Raw genomic sequence first — 25,977 nt, 5'->3', positions numbered from 1 at the left:
ATCAAGAGCCAGCGATACGAAACCCCTCAGAAGCCCTCGGAAATTAAAAGAAAATCCCGAAATTCATTGTATCGTGAGATATATCACAAGATATCGCATAATATCGTCAAATGTGGCTGACATTGACGATGCATCGCACGATATTAGAAATTTCGTCTTCCCATCCAGAAATTCCAAAAATATAGAAAAAAAAAAAAAAATTCTCTTACATTTGAGTCCCTTTCGACTGGATTTGGTGGGCCACGGTCAAAATCGCCGGATCAGGTAAGAAAAACCCTAATCCCGCTTTTTTTTTCTTTGAGGATACTTGTTTTGGAAGGGAACCGAATTTTCGCTGGGAATTACTGGGATTTGAGTTAGGATTTGAAAAAATGTGGAATTTTGGGATAGATTTTTAGTAATTTTGGGTATGGAACTACAGATTTCCAGCGAGGATTTCGGTTCGCGGTTGCGGACTTCGGACTGCCTTTAACGGAGAAGTCTCTCTCTCTCTCTCTCTCTCTCTCTCTCTCTCTCTCTCTCACAAATTAGGGAGCGGATTAGGTGTTAAGCGGGTAACAGCTTATCGGGTGTTAACCTTACCGTGTGGGGCGCATCTTGACGAGTGTGGTTCAAATCCACACCACTCATCTGTTTTTTCATATCATTCGAGGACTCTGTGCCAAAACTCAAGTAGATCCAAATCTTAGGTGGACCATACCACTAGACAAAATGGTGAATGACCATTAAAAGAATTTTGTAGGCCAAAACAGCTTTGGGTCAAGCTAATATTTGTATTTTTCTTTCATCGAGTACTGTTTGACCTTTTTTGTTTTTTTTTTTCAAGGCAACGAAGAAAATTCATTAAGAGAAAAAAGCATACAAAGAGGACTGCTGAGATAGCAGGCACAAGGCAAAACTAGAAGCCTAAGAAAACAAGATTATAATCTTTTAAACCCATAACATTCGTCACCCATTCAAAGATCAAATATTTAGCATTAGAGCCCACAGATTTAGTTGTCGCCTGCAATCGTTAAAAACTCGATCATTCCTTTCTATCCAGACAGCCCACCAAATAGCAATAATCACCATTCTCCAGATTTTGGTTTTCACTTTGCCGAGTTTGTGACCCTACCAAACTGCGAGCAATGACGCTGTAGAATTTGGGGTGCAGCCAATAAAGTTGAATCTAGGCCAGAAGTCCCACAAAATACAATTTATAAAAGGACAATGGACCAAAAGGTGGTCAACTGTCTCTTCACTGCGCATACAGCAGCGACATAGATTAACGATCTGCATCCCACGCTTCCTGAGGTTATCGATTGTAAGGATCCGGTTCATGACTACAAGCCAGCCAAAGCATATGAACTTGAGGGGAGCTGTGTATTTCCAAATGAATGAACTGATCTGCGTTTGGGAGGTAGGGGTGGGGAACATTGCCGCGTATAACGATTTGACTGAAAAATTGTCAGACCTATGACGATTCCAGATCAGCTTGTCAGGAGAGGAAGTAACCAAAGATATAGAAGAGAGGCTTTGTAGCAACTCCACATATTCATCCACCTCCCAATCCCACAGATTTCTAATACAATTGATTTCCCAGCCCCCACCGGTTTCCGAATAAGAGTAGTTACTGGCTATCATACTCTCTTTGTCGGCAGCAATACTATAAATTCCCGGAAATCTGCTTCTCAAGATATTATCGCCCAGCCACTGATCATCCCAGAACTGGATTCTCGTTCCACTCCCCAGAAGGAAACCTGTATGTGACAGCACCTTGGCTTTATGGCGAAGGATACCTTTCCAGACGAAGGAAGCTCTGTAGGAGGAGGTGTCACTAATCCACCATCTGCCTCCAGAGGAGCCATATTTCCCTTTGACGATGATGTTCCACATAGCTTCAGATTCGTTGCCCAGACACCAGATCCACTTGCCTAGAAGAGCCGCATTCATGATCTTAAGATTTTTATTGTTAGCACCCCCATTCCTGAAATGAGAGCACACTTCCTTCCAGTCCATTAAATGGAATTTCCTATGGTTATTACACCAGAGAAAATTCCTTCTGAGCGCATCAATACGATTCAAGACCACAGGCGGACATCTGAAGAGAGACATATAATAAAGAGGTAGATTGGATAGCGCTACTTTAATTAACGTGATTCTTCCTCCTAACGACAGATATCGACATTGCCACATAGCAAGTTTCTTTTGAGTGTTGGCGATTATTTTTTCCCACATCACCATGGGGGGGGGGGGGGGACCAAAAGTAAGGGGAAGGCCGACGAATGTGGTGGGAAACGAAGCCAAAGAACATCCCAAAATATCAGCATACTCCGCTAAGACCTGATCCGAAATATTCTTACCGTGCAGCGTAGATTTAGCCATGTTAATTTTAAGGCCCGAGACAGCCTCAAAACAGCGCAGGGTCGTATGAAGGTTGTGAACAGAAGGTTGGTCAGCTTCGATCATAATGAGGGTATCGTCAGCGAATTGAATGTGAGAAATAGGAGAGACCACATCCGCGACGAAAGAACCTCTAAACAGCCCAGCATCCTGCCCGCGAAGATTCATTTGAGATAAAGCTTCTCCAATCAAAAGGAACAGAAGGGGGGAGAGAGGATCCCCTTGGCGCAGACCTCTAGAGCCAAGGAAGAAGCCGAAAGGAGTACCATTTAAGAGGATTGAATAATGCGCTGACTCCACACACGAACTGATCCATCTGTGCCATCTATCCCCAAATCCCATACGCATCATCATGTACTGAAGGAAATCCCAATCGACATGGTCATATGCCTTTTCGATATCCAGCTTGTAGAATATAATTTTTCTTCCTGATCTGTGAGAGGAATGCAGACATTCGTTGGCAATTAGAGCCCCATCAATAATCTGTCTCCCTTTTATGAATGCATTTTGATTTTTTGAAATGAGGCTCCCCATAACGGCAGAAAGTCTTGAAGACAGGATTCTAGCTAGGATTTTGTAGGCACCGCCAACAAGGCTGATGGACCTGTGGTCAGAAAGCGAGGATGCACCTGAAACTTTAGGGATCATAGTGATAAAGGAAGCACCTAAACTCTTGGAGAGCTTCCCCCTCTCGTGGAACTCACGAAGAAAATCCATGATGTCTGATTGAAGCATGTCCCAAAAGTGCTGGAAAAAAAAAAATCATAGTGAAACCATCTGGGCCTGGAGCTTTGTCTCCTGCTAAAGCAAAAACAGCTGCTTTAGCTTCTTCAGCAGAGAAGGGAGCCTCCAACAATTCGGAATCCGATCTTTGCATAACAGAGAAGGCAATCTCGTCGAGCCGAGGTCTAGACCATCCGTCGGTTGAGAGAATGGACCGAAAATGATCAATCGCACATACCGCTATCTCGTCTTTTTCTTTTATTAACCTATCTTCCACCATGATGGTGTGGATGGCTTTGCCACGAGCTCTGAAGTTGGCTATTTTATGGAAATATTTGGTATTTCTATCGCCTTCTTTGAGCCACTTCCAATTAACTTCATCTTCCAAAGCACGGGCAGATAAGTACTGAATAATTTGGATACGTCTGGACAATGATTCGATCGGCATCTTGTCTCCCTCATATGAAATATCGATTTGCTGAAGTTCAGCCAGTCTCTTTCTCTCTTTTGTTGAACTCTTTTTCCTTCCAGTCCTTGATTTTTTCTTTGAGGGGTCTAAGTTTACACGACAGTCTATGGCCAGCAAACCCATCAATCTGAAAGGAACTCCACTAATCTACCACTTTTTCCTGAAAGCCTTCAACATGCATCCACGTTGGGTTAAATTTAAAAGGCTTAGGGCCCCAGTTAACTTCTTCCATAGATAGCATAATCGGGCAGTGATCCGAAGTAGTTCTGGGGAGTGCGACCTGATAAATCGAAGGAAAAGCCTCCAGCCAATCTGCAGAAAGCAGAAACCTATCTAATCGCGATAGAATTGGGGAGACATGCGGCAATTGGACTAGGTAAAAGAGGCGCCTGACATCGGAAGATCGATGAGCTCCTGCTCTTGGATCCAATCAGAGAATTGGATCATAGCGGACGAAATTCTCCGCAGCCGAGAATGTTCTTCAGAGAAACGAATGACGTTGAAGTCTTCGACGAAACAGGTAGAACCTGGAAAGGATTGTCTAAAGGCAATCAGTTCATTTTAGAAGGAAGACCTGAGAGAATCATCGTTAGGACCATAAACCACAATAACTTTACAACGGAAATTAGATGACTTAGCTTGGAGAGTGACTGAGACAGAGAAGATTCCGATGAGAGAAGATTGCAGCCCCCAATGGGAGGATTTCCAAGCTACCAGGATACCACCCGACGAGCTGATAGCGTCTAGCGTAACGTGATTTATTTCGGAGGCTCTCCAAATCGATTTCATCAGTTTGTCTGAGAACCGAGGCACTTTAGTTTCCTGAAGGCAGACAATATTGGGCTTCTTTCTGCCAATGGATTCCTTTATCAGCCCCCTCTTTTGAAAGGAACCCATCCCCCTCACATTCCAGGAGAAAATAATCATTGGGGAACATAGCTGCCCCGGGCTCCCTTTCGACCTCGACGACTCCTCGAAGAAGGCGATGGTGTTGGACTTAGTTGGAGGCGAAGCAATTCTCTATTGGAAGGCCGCTGGACAAGTTTTGAAGGAGATTTGGAAGGAGGAAGAGGTCTACCTCAAGTTTCGATGAACTGGAATAAACTGGTATAGTCTTCAGGTTTGTTTCCAAAGGATAAACTGAGGGCTCTCCCAACATGTCCGATCGCGTCTTTAATCCACTTTTTATTCTGGATTTCTTCAAATATGTCCTCTCTGTTCTTCCCTTCCGAACTAGACGCAGAGAGGGAATCCTTCCGTGGAGAAGAAGAACAGGTACCAACGTTTTGCTGCTATAAGAGACAATAAACCTGCAGAGGTTCCGCGTCTAACACCTCACTGGAGAAATTCTCCTGGAACAGTGTCAGAGGACCCGTATCGGTCCAGTCTGAGATGTGAAGAGGGGTATGAGCTGGGGACACAGGGCTGGAAGGCTGACTCTCAGAGAGCAAGCTATCAGATTCGGCCCCCTCTGAAGAGGCATCGCCCCATTTCTGCGACCAAAGGAGGGGAAGGACGGACTTAGTTGGGGCAGATTCGGTGAGGTTAAATAGGCCCCAACGTCCGGATGGGAGGGTGATACGGGTCAAACCCGGACCTGCTTCAAGAGACCCGAGAGCTTTAAGTAGAGAGGAAGATCGACTGTCCACGTGGATGGGTAGGATGGGCTCTTTGGCGTTAACTGCGAGCACATGGTGAGAAGTGGGAGGCACGTCGCCTTCATTAATGGTGGCAGACGATCGAAGCATATGTGGCGACTCCAGGGTCCTCAGCAGCAGTTGGCTTGTGTCCTTTCGAGCTTTTGACGCAGAGGTTGAGACACATGTAGCGCTCTCGATACCGGTCGATCCCTTGGCGGCGAAGCGAAAGATTTCGTCAAGCGCTTTAGGCGGTGGAGCTTCAGTAAAGCATACATGTCTCAGTCTGACGACCAGAGAATAGACGTTGATGACTCGCTTCGATGTAACCCGCTTGAAGATCATCCGGTGGTCCGCGGGAGGAGGGGAGAAGGATACCTTCGTCGAACATAGAGTCTCTCCAACTCCAAACTTCTCCCCATCGAGCTGGAAACTCCCCCGGAGTCTCCCGCTGAACAGGAAGAGAGATAGTGCGATTGTCCACCTTTACCTTCACAGCCTCAGGCAATGGAAATCCTTTCTTCCTCCTGATCCGAGCTCTGATGACTCCAAGTTCTATTCCCAATTTCGTATTAGCGTCCAGGTCCAAGAGAAAACCCAGTGATGAGGCAGCCACGATTAAAAATTCATCAAACCAACATTCCATTGGAATATCCCAAATGAGAACCCATATATTCTCTTTGCCAAAGATGGAGAATTCTTCCCATGACAGGACTTTGATCACTGGACTAAAAGTAAAAACAATATTATCCGACAAATCGGGGTGAAGACACTCCCCCGCCCTGACCCAGAGGAGGTTATGGCCCTGTGGTTTGAAATCAGACAGACCAAACTTAATCCCAGAATTAAGGAGAATCGAATCCCTGACGGACGCGATTGTAGCTCCTTTAGTAATTAGGACAATTGACTTAGCTAGAGCAGCGCTATTTTTTTCAAAAATGTCCTGATCAACGGAAACAGTAGGATCGGGGTCGGCTTCGGAGGTTCCGTTTCGGGAGAGAGGGCTCTGCTTATCGATTATCTCCATCGCGCCCCCCCCCCCCCCCCCGTTGGGGTCATCAGGCGTATGAGAGAGAGAAAGCAAAAGCACCAAGGAGCAGAGCTTCTTTGAAAGGAGTTGATGACTTCTTAGGAACCTCAGGAACAAAACGATAAACCGACACAGGTTTAGCAGCAGGATCGATGGAGGTAGAAGTAGCCTGTTTAAGAGGTCGATGTTTACCCGATAGGGACTCTGGACCATACCGAGCTCGTTGCACTAGAATCTTCTTTCCTCCAAAGCTCAACCCATGGATCATACTAACCGCTCTCGCCAACTCTGCCTCACTCCCCATGCGGATTAGAGCGAAACTACGATACTCCCCGCTCTCTTTATCTCTGGGCATGATCACCTCCATCACAGCACCCGCTCGACCAAAGATCTTTTCGAGGTTAAGGGGATACCACCCCTGAGGATATCCTTTGACAAATAATGTCGGATAGGAGAAATACTTTGAACACCCCTGAGAAACCAGATCCCTAACATGCTTTTTTTAATTAACTGTCACCCATTCTCCTTCTACGCTGCGATGAGAACTAGAGAATTCCTCTGCTATGGTCTTCCCTCAGCTATGGATTTCCGCGGCTATGGACTTCCCTTTCTCGGCTATGGACTTCCCTTTTTTAATTGAACTGTCACCCATTCTCATCGAGTATTGTTTGACCTTATAAACGGGTTGGATGATAAATAAACATTATTGATATCCTTAAAATAGGCCTTGGAAAGTTTTTAATGGTAAGCATTCAATCATCACTATTTCACGTGGTGTGGTCCACGTGAGATTTGGATGTGCTTAATGTTTAGGACCAAGTCATAAAATGGGCTGTAAAAAGGAATGGATGGAGTGGATTCACAACATATCATCATGGTGGGCCCTACAATAAGGGAGACACCCCCTAAGCTATTACCTGTGACACCTGATCCGCTCCTGAGAGTGAGTTTGGTGTGACTCGATTGCACTAAAGTTGGTACGGCCCTTCCAGTGGGACCCACCTTCATGTATATATTGTATATACATTCTGTCCGTCCATTTTTAAAGATCATTTTAGGTCCTGAGACAAATCCGAAGCTCAAGTAGTCCCCACAGCAAGAAATAGTGGGGATTGAACTCCTACCTTTAAAAACTTCATGGGGCCACAAAAGTTTTAGATCAAGCTGATATTTTCATTTTCCTTCTTCCATATCTAACTGAACTTATGAACAGGTTGGATCTCAAATAAATATCATGGTGAGCCCCTAGAAATGGTTTTAAGTTTAAACAATAGGTATCACTGTCCCCATTGTTTTTTTGCGGTGGGATCCACTTGAGCTCTAGATCAACGTCATTATTTGGATCATGCACTAAAATGATCTCTCCAAATAAATGGATGGCATGGATACAACACAAACATCATGGTGGGGCCCATAGTAAGGGTCCCACTCACATTCCATGTTCCATTTTGTGCGTGGATTGGGTACTACCCCCACTAAGACGAGCGTGACTTCAGTGGAACCCCCAATTCACCAGGGTGGGTGGGATCACTGACCGTAAGACCCACCTTGATATATGTTCCTTATATCCACACCATCCATCGGTTTTGAAAATTTGTTTTATGGCATGATCCAAAAAAAATGAAGCAGATCCAAATCTCAAGTGGGACATAATAAAAGAAACAATGGTATTCGATCATTGAAAACTTCTCATGGGCCACAAAAGTTTTGGATCAAGCTGATATTTTTTGTGGTCTCTTCATCCAAGTCTTTGTGACATTATCAACAGGTTGGATGGAAAATAAACATTATGTTGCCCCCATGAAGTTTTTAATGGTGAGGATTTAATCACCACCGTTTCAAGTGGAATGGTCCACCTAAGACCATGGACTTGCTTCATTTTTGGAATCAAGCCCTAAAATGAGCCATAAAAAATGTATGGTCGGTGTGGATGTAATACACATACATCAAAGTGGACCCCTACAATTAGGAATCCACCAATCTCTATTAAATAGTCTGTTGGATAGCAAATAAAAATTCCTTTGGATACGGGTTGCCTACTGACAGCGCATAGCTTAGGATCCTGCCAGTGCATAGCTTAGGACCCTTTACAAAGCAAACCTATTATATACGCTTCTTTTTTGAGATTTTATAATTTAAAAGTGTGTATTAAGGTCTTTTTTAATAATCCTTGAAATTTCATTGAAAAATTCAACAATTTTCCCAATGTTTCCCCATGTTTCCCAAAAAGTGCAATAAATTACGCGATACAAACGATATATCTCGTGCGATAACCGATGCGTATTTGTATCCCAAGGGTGTAATACATGGTTCAATACTGATATTTCGAACATTGAATACACGTTATGCACACACACTTGTACTCACTTTTACATCGTAACGAACTTCGGGCCCTTGGATACCCTACTATACTTAAGCGTTCATCAACCCAACCGTCCAAACACTATTTATCGTTAGATAAAGATATCTAATTGTCCACTTCAATTTTAGATCACCCAATCATAGTAAACTCGTACACACATCCAATCATGAATCGGATCCGTTCATCTTGTTCGACACCCATGTATATGCTTAACCTACCGTCGAGATCACAATTTAGAGACCCTGCTTTCATGTACATACATATGTATATACTTCTATGTATCCCGAGCCCATATATCATAACCCACCTGAAAATTCATCAATCCAATCATCGAGATAACCCTCCATGGACAAATTAAGCTATCCAACCGTTCAATTTCAATTCGGACCCTTACATCATCATTAAATAGACAATGGACGAGAATTAAGCCATTTATACCTGATCATCGACGAATCTGAACTTTAAATCATGATCTTGATACACTTAGGAGTGTTTTACACCGTTAAAATCAAATCTCAATTGTAACATATACACCATTGAACGTCTAAAGTTTTCCAATGTATATATGTTCATACCCGATACTGAACCTCAAAAAACCTATTTTTAGGAACCCGATCGCAATGAAATTTCAAGCAATGTTTAGTTAGTCCAATTAAGTTATATATTATCAATTTAGGGACCTAATTCACAAGATCCATCGCCCAACAGATTTCACATCATACCGTCCTGAAAACTAGACAACAAGTACTGTTGCGATCCTCAGACAATCCCCGACGAATCTATCAGTGCACACCTCGCATCGAGACGCATCTGAACCTATTCCTGGAGTTCCCCAGTCCACCAGGAAGAATCCTATGCATCCACCAATTTCTAGAACTAAAAAGGAACTGATAATCGCACAGACACCCTACATCGTGCACCCTCCACCCGATAGATCGAAATATAACCATCCATTCGAGAGACTGTCTGTACATCTACACCTAGACACACCTACGAACCCCATAGATCCTCAATCTGTGATTCTGAAGGTGATCCGACTGTTAAATCTCAAGATCAAGCCCTTAAAGCCATCCGATCACAAATAATTGATTGAAAACGTCTTTCGACGATTCAAATTTAACGTTGGTGGGCCACCAAATATCATAACGTAAAAATGATTTATAGCCTAATTCTCAACCATGTACAGGTGCAAACTAGGGCCAAAAAACAATGCACACGTGCATGCATACGCACGAATAGGAGATTGTTTCTGCCCAACGCATGAAAGTCATGTTCGTTTGAAAGCTCTCCCAATCTATCCAAAGAATTAACCAACTATGATCGCCCAGGGGGCCACCTCTAGCAAAGTTTCAACAGATCTTCACTGTCTGTTGGATAGATCTTAGCCATCCAAACTCGTTGCGAACAAAGAATCCAGCCAAATCTTCTGAAATCTTCTGTTCTTCTTGAATTGGTTGCAACAATGCTTCTACGAAACAAAAACATTGTAAACGGAATCCTAACCATCCAAATCTTCACCAAACACGTCATAAAATCCCGAAGGGATTCCAATAACTCATCAGTGTCGAAGAAAAATTGTGTTTCTTGTCGTCTTTCATGGCAACTTGCAGTAATGAGTCAAGTAGTTCGAACATGTGAACCACCAACTGAACGGCCCAAAAACCTCAAAACCACTTGCCCACAAGTTTCATGAGGTGAATCTAGACCATCTAGGAGATTTGGAAGATTAGGAAACCCATCATGCAAGAAGTTATCATTAACGGACATATTCATCTCCACTGCGAACACATCACCGTAAAACCGTTCTTGCCTTCGATTTTCAAATCCAATTCAATCGTGGTGGGGCCCACATGATTAGTAACCAATCACTTAGTCCAATCAAGATCCATCCAAGTGTTTCGAACGATCGAGAGCAACTCGCTAGTATCCTTGTGCGTTAGCTCTACGCGACTCGATGGTGAGTTTTACTTCAAATAGATTTTCAACCAAGTTTTGGAACCCTCAAGAGAGACTTGGGGAGGTCTATAAGAGCAGGTTCACTCCCCCAAAGAGAAATTGCAGTTGAGAGAGCTTAAGAGAGAGAAATCAGTTTGAACCTTGACTCGCTGAAAGGCTCAAAACGAGTCATTAACTTGTTGAAAACAGGCACTACTAAGTCCAGAGCTTTCGTTGGACAGGGAGAAAGGAGAGAAAAAGAAAAGAAAGATGAGAATAAGAGGGACCCAGTTGAGTCGACTCGGACAAGTTAGCTCGCTAAATTTGAGAAATTTGAGGCTGAGTTTTGGTCCAATGATGCAGGAAACCCAACCACCGGGGCTGAATATACAAATGCAGGAATTGAGCATTGAGTTCACATCGTGTTGGAACAAAGTTGCAACTGACTCACAACTGAGTCAAGTTGAGTCGAACCGAGTCGAGCTTAATTCGAGTCATGTTTATAATTTTGTTTCCTAAAGAGCGATAATGTCAACCTTCGAATTTCTACAAACTTTCTTAATTTGAGCCATTTTGGTCTTGTCCCCCAGACCATGCACATTCCAGGATAAGATAATCATTGTCCACCTGCTTTACCCAATCTCGCCCTTTTCCCTCCAAGAGGATCTAACCATGGAATATTAGTTGATGGAGCATTCAAGACTCAAAAGTTCCCTCCACCCCCTAGGAGTTTTCTTGGCCTTGAGTTGTCGAACTTCCTAAAGGCACTGAGAGGCCCTGGCTTGAACGAATTCAAAAAATGCATGCACGTCTTCATTTACAACACCGTAAGACATCCTCACTAGCCCCCCTACCCTTTTCTAGACATCCTTTGCCCACATCTAATGTTCTACCAAGAATATCCCAATCTTCATGGTTGTTTCCTGACCAAACGAAGTTGTAAGAGAATCAGGGAGAGCCAGGTTTACCTGCATTTTCTCCGCACATAAGAGGGGTGACGTCTAATTGTTCCTCAAACAACTCAGCATCAGCCGCCTCACTAGCTAAAGCAAGATTTCCTTCTGCTGAGAGATCATCTCCCTCTAAAAAAGCCCGACTATCTTTGTCGCACTCTGTGATCATACGCCGATCATCAGCTAGGGAAATCAACAGGTCATCCCTGCTCCCATGCACCAGCGATGGATCCAAGGAGACCTTGAACACCATCACGCTCCTCACACAAACCTCCTGCGTCACTTAAAGGAGTTTTCGAAAGACTCTCGCACATTACGCACTTAGGCGACCATGCGAGAGAAATAAGAACATGCTCACATGCCAAGGAGGCGACTAAAGGTAGCGGCCCTGGGTCCTCAATCGCACATGCTTCACTACTCAGTCGTTAATCATCAATTGACGTGTCGGCTTACGATATGCTAGATGCCTCAGGATCTGGATCAGAACGAAGCAGGGCTTCGGAGGGGGGATTGTCGCAAAACGTGTCCGAACCTGGATTCCAAGCTATCCTAATACCAGCAAGATCCAAGCTTGGATTTGGCGCCACCATTAAACTTGACATAATGTTCAGCTCGGGCGAGAGGAAGCGTTGTTAGGTGCTCCCGTAGGATACAAATCACCACACGTCGCATTACCAGAGTTGGATCTTCCGCCTACCTCATTTCCTCGAACCAAATTAACACACGGGGCTTCCAAACTCAGTGCACCTGAGGAGCATGGCATCAGTACACCTTCGACGGCAACTCTTCCATGGCCATCAAACTGCGAGATCATCTCCCTCATCCTCCAGAGATCACCCCACTTGGGCAACTCCTCATATTTCTCCTCCCTCTGTATGAGCAATGTTGAACCTCCTTTCACCCACAAGGCATATATAAAGCTTGGGATAACAGTTCCCTTCCTCTGTCGAATCTAAAACCTAATCACTCCCACCTCCTCCCTAAGCTTCATCTTCGAATCTAACTCAAGAATCTCTCCCAAGCAGAACAATTCCTCAAACCAAAATTCCAACAGCACCGCCCAATCAAAAGCAAAACGTCTTCCTTGCCGAAGGAAGAAAATTCTTCCCATCTCTGAATTTGGAGAATAGGACCATCCCTATGCAATGCTCCCGCCATCATTGGAAGATCCATGTTAGCCCCCAAGCTTAGGCAAATCCAAAGTTCATAACAGCTATTGGGTCTAATGTTGTAAGTCTCCGGTGTCGTCTTATAGCAATCATTGAGCCATCTCCTAACTTGAGGGATCAAAGCGCCTTCTTTGGTTACAGCGACAACCAGTGTTCGAAATATTGGTATCGCACTATGTATCGCACCCTTGGGATACAGATACGTATCGGTTATCGCATGGGATATATCGTTTGTATCGCATAATTTATCGCACTTTTTGGGAAACATAGGGAAACATTGAGGAAATGGTTGAAATTTTTAATGAAACTCTGGGGATTGTTAGAAAAGCCCTTAATGCACACTTTTAAATCATAACATCTCAAAAAAAATATGCACATAATAAGTTTCCTTTGTATAAGGTCCTAAGCTATGCGATGTTTAACTGAACTAATGCAATTATATTTAAATTGGATGCATGATATTTATAAATATATCATAGTCATGTATGAAAACACAACCAATTCATTGAAAAGCAAAAGAAGAACTAAATAAGTAAAATTTGAGAAATATACATATCAATGATGGGAACTAGTTGTGGTCTAGACCCACATAGAGTTGTGTGGTGGCTCGTAATCATCATCTCCATCTCAATTTGGAAGCAGTTTTACATTCCTCCCATTGGTGTGGCCAACCATAGTTTTTTAATCAGGCAACTTTTGTATGTACGGATCACCGGATGAATGGTGGATTTTACATTTATAGCATGTCATATGGAAAATAAATGACATGGTGGACCCTAAAGTGACGTCACCAAGTTCTATAGGGCCCACCATGATGTGTCACACCGTCCATCCATTTGGAGATATCATTTTAGGCCATGAGAAAAAGAATGAGTCAGATCCAAAGCTCGAGTGGACCCCACCACAGAAAACAGTGGAGAGAGGGACGCCCACCATTAAAAATTTCTAAGGGCCACAAAAGTTTTCAATCAAGCTGAAATTTGTTTTTTCCCTTCTTTCATGTCTGTCTTAACTTATAAACAGGTTGGATCTCAGATAAACATCATAGTGGACCTTAGGAAGGTTTCAATAGTGGGCGTCCCTCTCCCCACTGTTTTCTATGGTGGGGTCCACTCCAGATTTGGATCTGACTAATTTTTTGCATCATGCCTTAAAATGATATAGCCAAATGTATGGACGGTGTAGATACAACACATACATCATGGTGGGCCCCACAACTTCGTGCATCACTTCAGTAGCCAGTCTGGCTACGCAACCTGTCAGTATCTTCTACGTCCGGACGCGGATTGCGTACTACTCCCGCCCGTCCCTAGCTCCGAACGGGCAGTTCTGTGGGTGGGCTCACCGTTATGTATCTGTACATCTAAGCCATCAATCCCTTTTCTCAGGTTATTTTAAGGCATGAGCACAAAAATGAGGCAGATCCAACGCTCAAGTGGACCACACCAAATAATAAGCTTGGTTGCATTAAAATGCACAAAGCATTAAATGTCCGTTGCTTTAATGCTGGTGGTCAGTGCTCTATGGGCCCCACCATAATGTATTTGTTTCATCCATTCCATTCATCCATTTTTACGGATCATTTTAGGGATTGATACAAAAAATCATAGGGATGTAAATCGTAGGTGGACCACACCACAGGAAAACAATAATGATTGGATATCCACCATTAAAATCCTCCTAAAGCCCACTGTACTGTTTATTTGACACCATCTGTTGATTGGGTCCTAAAGACCCAAATGAAGGGAAGAAAGAAATATCAGGTTGATCCAAAGCTTTTATGGCTCCCAAAACGTTTTTAATGGTCAACGCTCATTCAACACTATTTCCTGTAATGTAGTCCACTTGAGTTGTGGATATGGTTTAATTTTGGGCTCAACACCTAAAATGATCAGTAAAAACGAATGGACGGAGTGGATAAACCATATACATTAAAGGTGGGCACAAGTGAGTTTAATGAGTACCATTAGAGCGTACTGAGTAACACACCATGCACCGATTGGATTATCACAAAACGGACTGTGTACGGAGTAACTCAGCGTACTGAGTAAACTCTTTGGGGCCCACCGTCATTCATGCACTGTATTAACTCCGTACATCAGCTTTATCATATAATTTTAGGGCTTTAAACCAAAATTTAATCATATCCAAATTTTAAGTGGACCACACCACCTGAAATAGTGTGAATTGAAGTCTACCGTTGAAAAGTTCTCAAGGCCCGCAAAAGTTTTAGATCAAGATGATATTTGTGTTTTACATTCATCCATGTCTACTTGATCTTATGAACAGTTTGGATGACTAATAAACATCACCGGGGGCCTTAGAAATGTTTCAACAGTGGAAATCAATCCTTCCACAGTTTCCTTTGGTATGGTCTACTTGAGCTTTTGATATACTTTGGTTTTGGGCTCAAGCCCTAAAATGATCTAGAAAAACGTATGGACGGTGTGGATAAACCATATGAATTCACAGTGGGCCCAACAGAGTTTACTCAGTACGATGAGAGTGCACTGAGTAACCCAGTACGCGTCCCGATTTCCTTTAAACCCATCCGCGCGATCCATTTTCGCCCATCCGCGCCCCTCTCCTTCACATTCCCTCTCCTTCACGAACGCATGCGTTCCGGAGCGACATTCGCGGTGAGGTTTCCTCGATCCGGCCTGATTTCTCGCCAAGAAAGAGGGAAATTGCTGTCGAATGGCCCACTTCCGATCACCGATCTTTGCTGCAGCATATAGGTACTCTTCGATTTCTCTCTTCTTCTTTTTTTTATTCTTCACATATACGCAGTTTTTTATGGTCGGTTGTTGCCATATCGACGATATATCGTGCGATATCGAGGATATATCGGCCGATATCTGGATTTTAGGTTTTTTGGTATCTTCCGGGGGTTATCGCGAGGGTTTCATCTCGCAGGGGTGCAATAACGATAATATTGGCCGATATATCGGCCGATAGTATCAATATTTCAAACACTGGCGACAACCAATTGCTGCAAGGTTTCCCAGGATCAATTGATCTCATCCTGCTTTAATCGCACCACTCTCTCGCCGTCGACCATCTGTCTCCATGCATCTTCATATTGCTACTTTGGTTGCCTCTACGGAAGCTTCTTTCTTTTACTTGTAGGAAATACTTTCTTTTACGGAGGGGTTGTGACCGGTAGGTACACCAATAAGTTTTCCTGCCCGCTCACCTGATGTGTGGTATTGCTTCTTCGTCAAATTTGGGTTTTCTATTTCCTCATGTTTTAACTCTAGCCCAAACCTAGCTCTCTAGCTCTCTACACCATGAGCTTTACCCTCTAAAGCTTTCTCTGTGAAGCATTTCAACCGCACAACTTAGCTCCTCCTTCGTGCTCATTCGCACGAAAGCAAACCCCCGAGGAGCATAAGTGTACCTATCTCTGGGCAAAACGACATCCATTACCACCCCCACCCTGCCGAACACCCTCAAGAAGTTAATCGGCAGCCAACCCTCTGGGAATCCTTGCACGAACAGAGTAAGATATTCTGATACATCAGCTATGAATCTGCCCTTCTTCAATGGCTCCAATCTTCTACGAGATACCATTGTCCATCCATCCCCAGTCGCCTCTACAAAAGCTTCTTTTGCACCATCATTAGCACCCTTCCCTTCGTTTCCTCCTCCCAACCGGAATCTGAAACTGCTTCCTACCTCGAAATTCCTGTTGGAAATCTTTTCTGGCTGCGATTTGTCTCCACATTATTGTGAAGGGAGGTTGTACATGAAAGTTATAAAGTGAAAATATTTGAAAGTGGCCGTAAAATTAAATTTCTTCCTAGTAATCATTCAAGGCTAACCATTGTTTGCCCATTTCTAGATCCTACCTCCAAATCCCAGGACCGATTTCGAGCATTTGAACAGAGAAATAAAATAAAGAGGGAGATTAGAAAAGCAGCTTTGGTTAGCATAATCCTTCCACCTAAAGATAGATGCCTGCTTTTCCATGAAGAGAGTTTCCTCTCCATACGCTCGATGACATTATCATTTCTCCTGTATTGACTGATCTATGAAATACTAAAGACCTTAAAACAGCAAATCTAAAAAACTAAGATTACACACTGTTTCTTTTCATCATGTTAGGCGAGAGGCAAATGATATAGCAGATCCATTAGCTTGGGAAGCGGTTAACCACAGATCTAACAGGGTCACTGAAAAAATCAAAACTAAACGTTGAATAATGGATAGACAGCAATGGCGTCCATTACACAGACTGGACCAATACATGCATAAAACCCACAGCAAACACAAAATAAAAGTAGGTAATTTTCATTTTTCATATTGTTCTCCGACTTCAAAAAGTTCACACCCATTCAGCTGATACGCACATAAATATGGCTGATACAAACCAATTTGAATCAATTTTTGCACCAACAAAAACGGCTATCAACTGATATTTTGAACCTTGTTTGTACTGAAGGGTTATAAATATATCCTAATTAGTATGAACATATAAACTCAATTCCAAAAGAAAAGGATCAACAAACAAACAGTCCAATCCAGTTTGTTATTATTATTCCAATCAAAGAATGACTGCCAAGGCAGCTCGGGCAATAGAACAGCCAGGCAATGTGATCCTGCAATCCACTGCAACGAGATGACGAGCAAAATGGAGAGAGAGGGAGCAATCTGTATGTTCCATTTGATCTTTAAAAGAAATCTTCTTCTTTTTTTAATGCAATCTTTAAAGGGTTTTTAGCCTGTAGTAGTTTATAAATTAAAGTTACGGAAAACTAGGCTTATATCAATTTTTCAATGAAATTTTTCTTACAGTGTTTACTTTAAGAACTCAATCAATGAATGCAACTAACAATTCGGATTTATTTTTTTTTTAAAGCTCAACTAACAATTCAGAAATTAAGGCTTGAACCATAAAAACATCACGCAAAAATTAAAGAGAAAAAAAGTGCATACCTTTCTTCTGTTTTGTGAATGACTGCAGTATAACCAAAAAGAATAAGGTCTTTGACAGCTTAAAGCTGTTGCAGCACTCGACCAACCATGGCATGTACTCTCCAGGGTGTGTTAAGAAGCTCTCAGCCAGAGCTCCAACTGTCTTCATGTTGATTGCAGCTGCAAACCTAGGTTTAAAATTCTGCATTGTTTTGAACTCTCAATATTAGAATGCAATCAATTGTTGGGGTTTTGAAAGGAAAGCAATAAAGAAATATGGCACAACGTGGCAATAGAATTTCTTTTACTTCCCATTTTTTCTTTTGTTCTTTTTTCAAATAAGTACAAGATGGTAATAGATAGAAGAAAGTTTAAGAGAGTTCCCAGAAGGAATATAGCCTCCATCAAATACAGGAAACAGAGCCAAACTTGGCCTGAAATCTTGAATCTACAGAAGGCTAGAATCCGTAGAACCACACAACCAAAGGTTGAGATTAGAAGTTCAATTCAGTAACTCAGATGGTCTAGCTTTCCAAAGATTCGAGAAAGGGCCTCGGTTACGGAGGAAGGTGTGAGCCACCTTCTCTGCCCATATGTATGTACAGTCTCTACTTTATAGGATTCAAACCAGTACAGATTGAGGTGTAAGGTGTACCCCGTACCAATACATGAAGAGGAGATTCTTGAAGCCCTAAGATCCTCCTACCCTACTCTCTTTAATGCATTGTAGCTCGCCTACTCTTCTTCGAAAAGGTGGATTTCTAAAGGAATGGGACTTAACTAGAGATTTGGGGAAGGAAGAAAGATCCCAAACTCTTCCTGGCCAGTACGCTGTTCCTCAAGGACAAAGTGTTACCCTAGTTCCAATGCCTAAAGAGAAGTTTCTTGAAGCTCTTAGATCCTCTCACCCCACTCTCTCTTTGGGCCTTTTGTCATCTCTACTCCTCTCATGACGGTGGTATTCCAGGGGATAAGCCTTTAGTTTTGATCTCTCTTTTTAGCAAAGGGGGAGAGAAAGCCTGCTTGAGAAAGAGAAGGGTAAAGAACCTAAGATTGTGGAGAAGGTTTTAGGTCAAAGGCCATTTGCTTGTAGAGAGGACCTATTTATAGAGTTTGGGAGAGGTTTTTGGTCATTTTGGGATGGTTTTGAGGTCAAAGGCACATGGCATAACATCATAGAACCTTTGGTGCATAAGGACACCTGGCATCACCTCAGAGGACTCCCAGATAGGGTTTTTTTTTTAATTTTGAAGGCTTTCAAGGGTACGGATACATGCACTGACACATTGAGAGCTGATTGGATACTCTTTTGAACACGTGGGTCCCACCTGGTAGACACAATAATCATCTGATCTGATCACAGCCCACTGAGATAGGTTCCTTATTAATAATTTCCTTTTATTTCGAAAGCAAAAGCATGTTATCAAAGCTATCGAGTTGTTTCTCGAATGCTTATACTTACAGCAGTAGTGATCTCTCTTTTGCATTCAAAGCGAGTGATGTATTTAGCAATTTTAAAGACATAATTATAATCCAGTCAAAGACACTCCAATGCATTTGTTTACTGTTTATTCTCTTACTGTAAAACTAAATCACAGGAAGTTTTGAGTCATCAGCATATATACCAACTACCAAGAGCACTAAAAATTATCCATCATGAGTTTGAAATTTGGGAGTTAATAAAATGAATCTTTGAGAGAAATATGTCAAGCTTGTGCAAAAAGGAAAGGCTTGGTATTTTGCAACTGAATCAACCACATCACAGACAAAAGGTAGGAAAATAGACCATCATCATTCCCAATAATGACCAGAAGAAAAAAGATAAAACAAAGATCATGTCCATGGCAATACCTTCACTTGTGAAGTGGCCATATGATCACATGCATCACAAAGGTTACAGTAAAATGGCCATTTTACTTCCTTGGCTAATTCCAAAGCCTTCATATTTATCCTCCATGTCTGCAAGTAAAAAAACAAAGAAAAAAAAAAAAGAAGGAAAGAAAGAAAGAAAGTGCAAGCAAATGAATAAAATTATGATAACAACTGAAGGAATTCAAACCAGTACAACTCAAGAGAAAACAAGCGACCTTGGGAAGAATGAGAAGTAAAGGAAACACCATGGTGGCAACCCCTTTTGAAAAGTCAGGATGCTGTTGTTGGAAGGTCAAAGCACACTCGAGGCATGAGACAGCAACATCGCAAATTTGTGATGATATGGATGAAGTACCTGCAAGTGTGTAACCAGAAAAGGTGACAAGTTTATCAGAGAGCCATGGAAATCAATATAGAAGTCAGACACATGACAGAAATTGCTGCAATAAACTAATACTGCATGCAACATAGAGTAGAAATGTAAAACAGAACTGCCTTTTTCAGACTTCATGTGAATCAGTTTCAAGCTTGTATTTCACCAAACGAATAGACTGTTACTCCTCTTCCTCCATGCATTCCACAGTCAATATGAAGAATGTCCCAAGTCTTGAGTATGTAAGTGATATGTGCTGTAAATAGTGTTGCCATCAAGATATTCAATGCACCCAGCACAGGAGGATTTCTTGGTGAAAATGAAAGGAAATATTATGCAATGCCCCCACACATAACCACGTCAGTGAGCTAAGCCCACAAATGCTATTCCACACCTGACTACTCCAGTGAGCATATAACCCCAAATCGATGACCATGTCTATTCTAAACAGCAAAATCTATTTTTCATTCACTAGATTTTCCACCGAATCTAACAAAATATACACTCCATAATTGCAGTTAAGTGGTGCATGACCCCTACGTTCCTAACAATGCTTTTCTTCCCATCATACAAGAGTCAAGCAAAAAAGGAAGAAGAAAAAAACATCAGTGCTTCTCTCAAAATATCACTAATTCACTACTACATTCCTAACTGTTGGCTGTTTGATTTTAGCGCCAAATCCAACACTTGATCGGCATTGATTGCTTCACTGATAATTTTGCCAGGAAAAAAGACAAAATTCTCACCCCATATTCAATTGCCAGGATAACCCACACACAAACGCAAATAAACTGAGAAGATATCAACAAATTATAGAGTAGAATGTACTCCTTCAGCAACAAGAGGGTCACTCATTGCTAGGCCGGCATTCCCTCTTCCCTAGTTTGTATCCCTCTTTTCTCTCTGCAATTTAATAAGTTTTTTGCCATACCAAAGAAAATAAAAAATTGCCTCAGATATACAAGCACTGCAACCTTTTCCTGTTTAATAGAATGTCCACTGGGTAAAAAGAAATGATCATGTAGTAAGTGTCACGATTCAGTTTGGGAGCCTCCTCTCGGCAATCCTACTGATAAGCAATTTTCACACAACAGTCATTGCCAACCTGCATACCCTAGCATTGTCTTCTTGATGCACCACACCTTCCAAGGAAAACAAAAAATGTAGCAACCGATATATGATATAGAGAGATGTTGTAATGCTGGGGCATTTTCACACCGGGCTCGAGTAGGTTGGCCTGTAGGATGCAGGTGCACACTCAGGGTGGGCAACCCATGTGAGGGAAGTGGCTCGTGTGAAGCAGAACCCATATGAAGTGGGGCCCATGAGGGAGGTTCGGCCGAGGTCCTAACCCATGCAATGTGGGGCCTGGGCTATGAGATAAAGTGATTAATTCGCCATGCTCTATCAGTTCGAGCTCTTAAAGCAAGTGATTAGTTGTCCTGCATCAAATTGATATCAGAGCGGGAGTCTCGTGTTCAAGACTCCTCACAGGAGGTGATTAATGCAGGAGTATTTTCACATCGGGCTCAAGTGGGGTGGCCTGTGGGATGCAAGGGCACACTCGGGTAGGCGGCCAATGTGAGGTGGGTAGCTCGTGTGAGGCGGGCCCCACCCGTGTGAGACTGGTGGCTCATGCTCTATCAATTCGAACTTTTAAAGCAAGTGGTTAGTTGTCCTGCATCATGTTGCTTGAAGTTTCAAACAATACTGTAAATGATTAATGGGTATGGAGGTAAAAACAAGCTTAATCCCCATGCTCTATCAGTTCGAACTTTTAAAGCAAGTGGTTAGTTGTCCAGCATCATGTTGCTTGAAGTTTCAAACAGTACTGTAAATGATTAATGGGTATGGAAGTAAAAACAAGCCTTGGGTTAAACTGGGAGGCTCAATAACAACTATGGCAATACATACAAAAGAACTAGGTGATCGTAGTTCGTAGACTCATCATGCTGTTTAATGCATTTCATCCATTCAAGTACGTCATGATAGGGAGCAAAGTTACTGCTCAAAAAAAGATAGGAGTAAAAGCTTACAAACAGAGAAAATTCAATAATGTTTATACAAGAGTAATTGTTCTACAAAAAGGAGAACAGGGATAGCACTCGTATTGATATAGAACAATTTTCAAGACTATATTCCAGCCTTTTGAATTAAGTAAAGGTTCATCTATTCTTTCTGGAAGCCCTTGACTTAATTAATTTTAACAGTCTTAAAGTCTTGACTTTTCATCAGACTAGCAATACATTTCTAAGGGGAAGAACAAAATGCCGAGTGAAATCACATGAGAAAGCTGCACCGTCATATGCAATGGCTGGACAGTCTGAATACTAGATCATTGACAAGGTTCTTTGTAAGAGCTTAATTTGTAAAAGATTTACTAAATTGATAAGCAAGGTATTAACCTCCGTCCTTAGAGGCTTAAACACCTTTTCCATAAATGGCATCTTATTAGCAAGAAATACAAGAGTTGCTCATGCTCAGGGCACAGCATGACCAACAGATAAAGCTGACCAAGCCACACTTCACTGCGAATTAATTGGTGGTTTCATCAGCATACCGATGAATGTGTCCGATACGATAACTGGCATGTTTTATAAATGGCATCTTATTAGCAAGAGATAAAATCGTTGCTCATATTTGGGGGCAAAACATGACCAAAAGATAAAGCTGATCAAGCCACACTTCACTGCAAATTAATTAGTGGTTTCATCAGCATACTGATGAATGTGTCCAACAGAAATGACATCCATAAAATTTGAAATAAAAAACAGCATCTAAAAGAAATAGCTGCTCTTTCAGACAAGTCAATCCCATCTTTACATATGAGCAGTTCACCACGGCTTATGCAGTGACGTTTGTATATCCCTTCAATAGTTCAATGGTGAAATATCTTGAAAAGGAATTAGAATAAACTAGGAGAGCTTCCAAGAGAATGAATCAGACGCATTAGTATCTTTTGACCAATTGGGCCCGATCATACCGGTGTTAGCTGGACCCTAATTGCCAAACAAACTCCAATCAGAAGTATAGGGGTGCACATGGAACCGGTAGAACCGGAAAACCAGACCGGAACCGAACAAACTGCACGGTTTGGTCCGGTTCTGAAGTGCACCGGTTCCGGTTCCGAAAATCAAAGAATCGATTAGTTCGGTTCGATTCTCGGTTTGGGGTCCTGTAGAACCGAACCGAACCGTGAACCAAACCGTAGAACCGAACATGGAACCGGACCGAGTTTACAATATATTTTAGTTGTCTATTTTATTAGTTTACAATATATTTTAGTTGTCTATTTTATTAGTTTACAATATATTTTAGTTGTCTATTTGACTCATGATTTATGACTTACAATGCGCCCTTTGATTGTTTCCGTAAATGTCTTTTTGCACACCTTACAAAATATCTAGACCATTCATCAAATAGATCACAACACGAATGGACATGGGCTCAATTATATACATATAAGCCCAGAACCATAGAACCGAAACAGTTTTTACGGTCCGGTTCTGGTTCGGTTCTAGGATGCGAAAAGTCCGGTTCCGGTTTTCCTGGAACCGTTAGGAACGGTTGGGTTCTGGTTTCACCCCAGAACCAGACCGAACCAACCCATGTGCACCCCTAAGAAGTAAGCATGAGTTTTTCCGAGTTTTCCTTTTCCTTTTTCTTCTTCTTTTTATTTTTAATTTTTGAAAGATAATCAAGCATGAGAAATTAAATGGCTTTTTCCCTCTCCCATTTATTTTGTTTCTGCAGTCACCATTAAGCAACCTCATCAGCATCACACTTGCCATTTGGAACTGCTGCTTTTGAGGTCCATAGATACCTTTTATATTTTGAAGGACACTAAAGATTTGTTCAGGCTCCTATATTCAATGGTTAAAGAGGTTGGAGCAGAACATTGTCCTGTAGCAGCCAATGATGCCTCAACTTTGTACGCAACAAAATTAATGGCGAAGAAAGGTTCATTTTGAACATAATGTGTGCCAGAACATACTGAAGAATGCTTTGGAGAGAGGTGAAAACCCGTGCAGAAGATGTTTAAAACTATGAAGTCGGATAACAAGCTAGTCCATCTACCAACTCATTATGTGCTGATTATGCGATTACCATAGCCCTAGCATATCCAAGTTAACATACAAATTTTTAAATAAAAAAAAAAATGATTAGATAGGCTAACCAACTAGTCAAGGCATCACTATTTAGACATTTAGACCTGCATGTTCCACATTAATAATTTCTTCAAATTCCCCTTCAAACAGGGAACAGCAGATTTCTCCAAGACCAACAAATAAATCGTATGTGATATAAGTCTTTCAGTATATTTTTATACAGCATCTTGATATAAAAGAAGACAGGAAGAACCATCGCATAGAGAATAGAGCATTCTGGTCATCAGCATAAGAGTTGGAACCAACACCTTCTACAGCCAGCTTAAGTAGATATGAAAACTCAAGCTACAATAACCTGGTTAAGTTACCACTTTCTTTGGCTGCAAATCAATTAAATCCAGGTGAGCATGACCAATTTCTTTCAGAGCAAGTCTCAGTTAACGCCCAAAAGTTGACTCAGTTTTCTAGCAACAGCAACCTAACAAAAGTTATGACAGCTTGGACCTTAAGAAAGGAGCCAATGATCCAGTACATAGTCTTAATTGTCATGGAATATAGTCTTAATTGTCGTGGAATACTAAGAGCCTCGCTCTTGTACCATAGCAATGAAAATTGTGGAATGGGGAAAAGAAAGCAGCCAAGACATTAGAGAAAGCACTTATAATGAACGCTCACCTGTCAGAATATCAATGCATCTTAAAAGTACAACTTCAAAGGCTTTGAAAAGACAAGCAGGATTAATGATTCCAGACAATCCATCCACAGATAGAGCTGCCTGAACAACACTAAGATCATCATCATGAAGCCTTCGCAATATTGCTTCTTGAACGTTGACAAGTTTCTGGACCATTTGAGAACAAATATGACATTAGAATCTCTCTCCATAGGCAAAACTGACAACAAAACTTGTAGTAAAGAGGAACTTCAGAAGCTAACAAAAGAGAACCCAGTTAAAGTAAATAAAAAACAGCTGAAGGAATACTAAAAATAAGATGCAGGAAGAAACTCAATATGGATTATGAATATAAAAGGAAAAGTTCAGCATATCACCCCTGTTAAAAAACCATAACAATGAAATGCATAAGATGAGCCACTTTGCTATAAAAGCAATTAAACAAAAGATACCTGTGGATCAAAAGCACTGGCTTTCAGTGTACCAGATGAAGCTAAACCTAAAAGAGAAGCTCGACGAACCTCAGCCTATGCCATTACCAAAAAATTAGTAAAAGGGAACAGAGTTTAATGAAAATTGAATATTGAAAGAAATACATAAACATTCACAAGTCATGTCCAGGGAGCACTAAATTAGAGGAAAGCATTTGAGAAGAAATGCAAACTCACTGAAGAAAACAGAACCATTTTTTAAATGTGGCATTGCAACGATATGCTACCTGTGGATGTTCTAGGGAAAACCAAACTTTTGAATCCGATATCTCCAGTGACATTTCCAAACTCCCATCAAGCATCAAGCATAAATTCTCAAATTTAAACCCCTCTTTCTTGGAGCTCATTTTGGGATCCTAAGAATGCAAGAAATCAAAGAATAAATTCAGACGACCGCTAGAACAATAAAGTGGATAGATAAGTAAAACCCTCTGGTCCATACCTCAAGGAACTTGCGCACAGCTCCACGCAGTTCAGATGGATAATGCTTATCAATTGCACCCAGAATTTGTTTGGCCCAGCTTCCTGAGAGAAAAGCAAAATCATAGTTGGAACAGGCTAAGATTTTCATGCTACAAGAACACTAGATGATAATAGTAAGTGTGGGTAACAATAATAGAAGCAGGACAAGATGTACTTGTGTAGCAGAAAAACAATAAATTCGTGAAAGAGCCAAAAGCTGTGAGGCACAAAGTGGATAAATTAGCATAGGCTAAACAAGTACTATGTTTTATGGATATCAAAAGCTTTATTCATCATGGTCGTCATCTAGGCCTTACTCCATCTAATCAGGGTCAGCCACACAAATCCTGCTTTGCCATTCCACTTTATTGAAGATCATATCCTCGGTTAAACCGGAGGTCATCAAGTCTTCACTTCCTA

At 41.7% G+C, this 25,977-nt stretch overlaps 1 protein-coding gene across 3 annotated transcripts in view; it reads right to left on the bottom strand.

The window, feature by feature from the left end:
* The window catches only part of LOC131233979 (uncharacterized protein At3g06530), a 102,102-nt gene that overhangs the window by 53,745 nt on the left and 22,380 nt on the right, over window positions 1-25,977 (bottom strand). For all 3 annotated transcript variants that reach the window (XM_058230905.1, XM_058230907.1, XM_058230906.1), the window contains exons 10-16: window positions 25,538-25,620; window positions 25,323-25,451; window positions 25,057-25,131; window positions 24,607-24,772; window positions 19,665-19,804; window positions 19,429-19,536; window positions 17,599-17,779 (exon numbers count right to left, since the gene is read on the bottom strand). In XM_058230905.1, coding sequence (XP_058086888.1) covers window positions 17,599-17,779; window positions 19,429-19,536; window positions 19,665-19,804; window positions 24,607-24,772; window positions 25,057-25,131; window positions 25,323-25,451; window positions 25,538-25,620 — 882 coding nt within the window. The remainder of the gene's footprint in view (window positions 1-17,598; window positions 17,780-19,428; window positions 19,537-19,664; window positions 19,805-24,606; window positions 24,773-25,056; window positions 25,132-25,322; window positions 25,452-25,537; window positions 25,621-25,977) is intronic.

This window comes from Magnolia sinica, chromosome 18 (genome assembly GCF_029962835.1).
Source record: "Magnolia sinica isolate HGM2019 chromosome 18, MsV1, whole genome shotgun sequence".
NCBI classification, from domain to species: Eukaryota; Viridiplantae; Streptophyta; class Magnoliopsida; order Magnoliales; family Magnoliaceae; genus Magnolia; species Magnolia sinica.
Note: the sequence above shows the minus strand (reverse complement) of the source record. Positions and strands in the feature narration are given on the sequence as shown.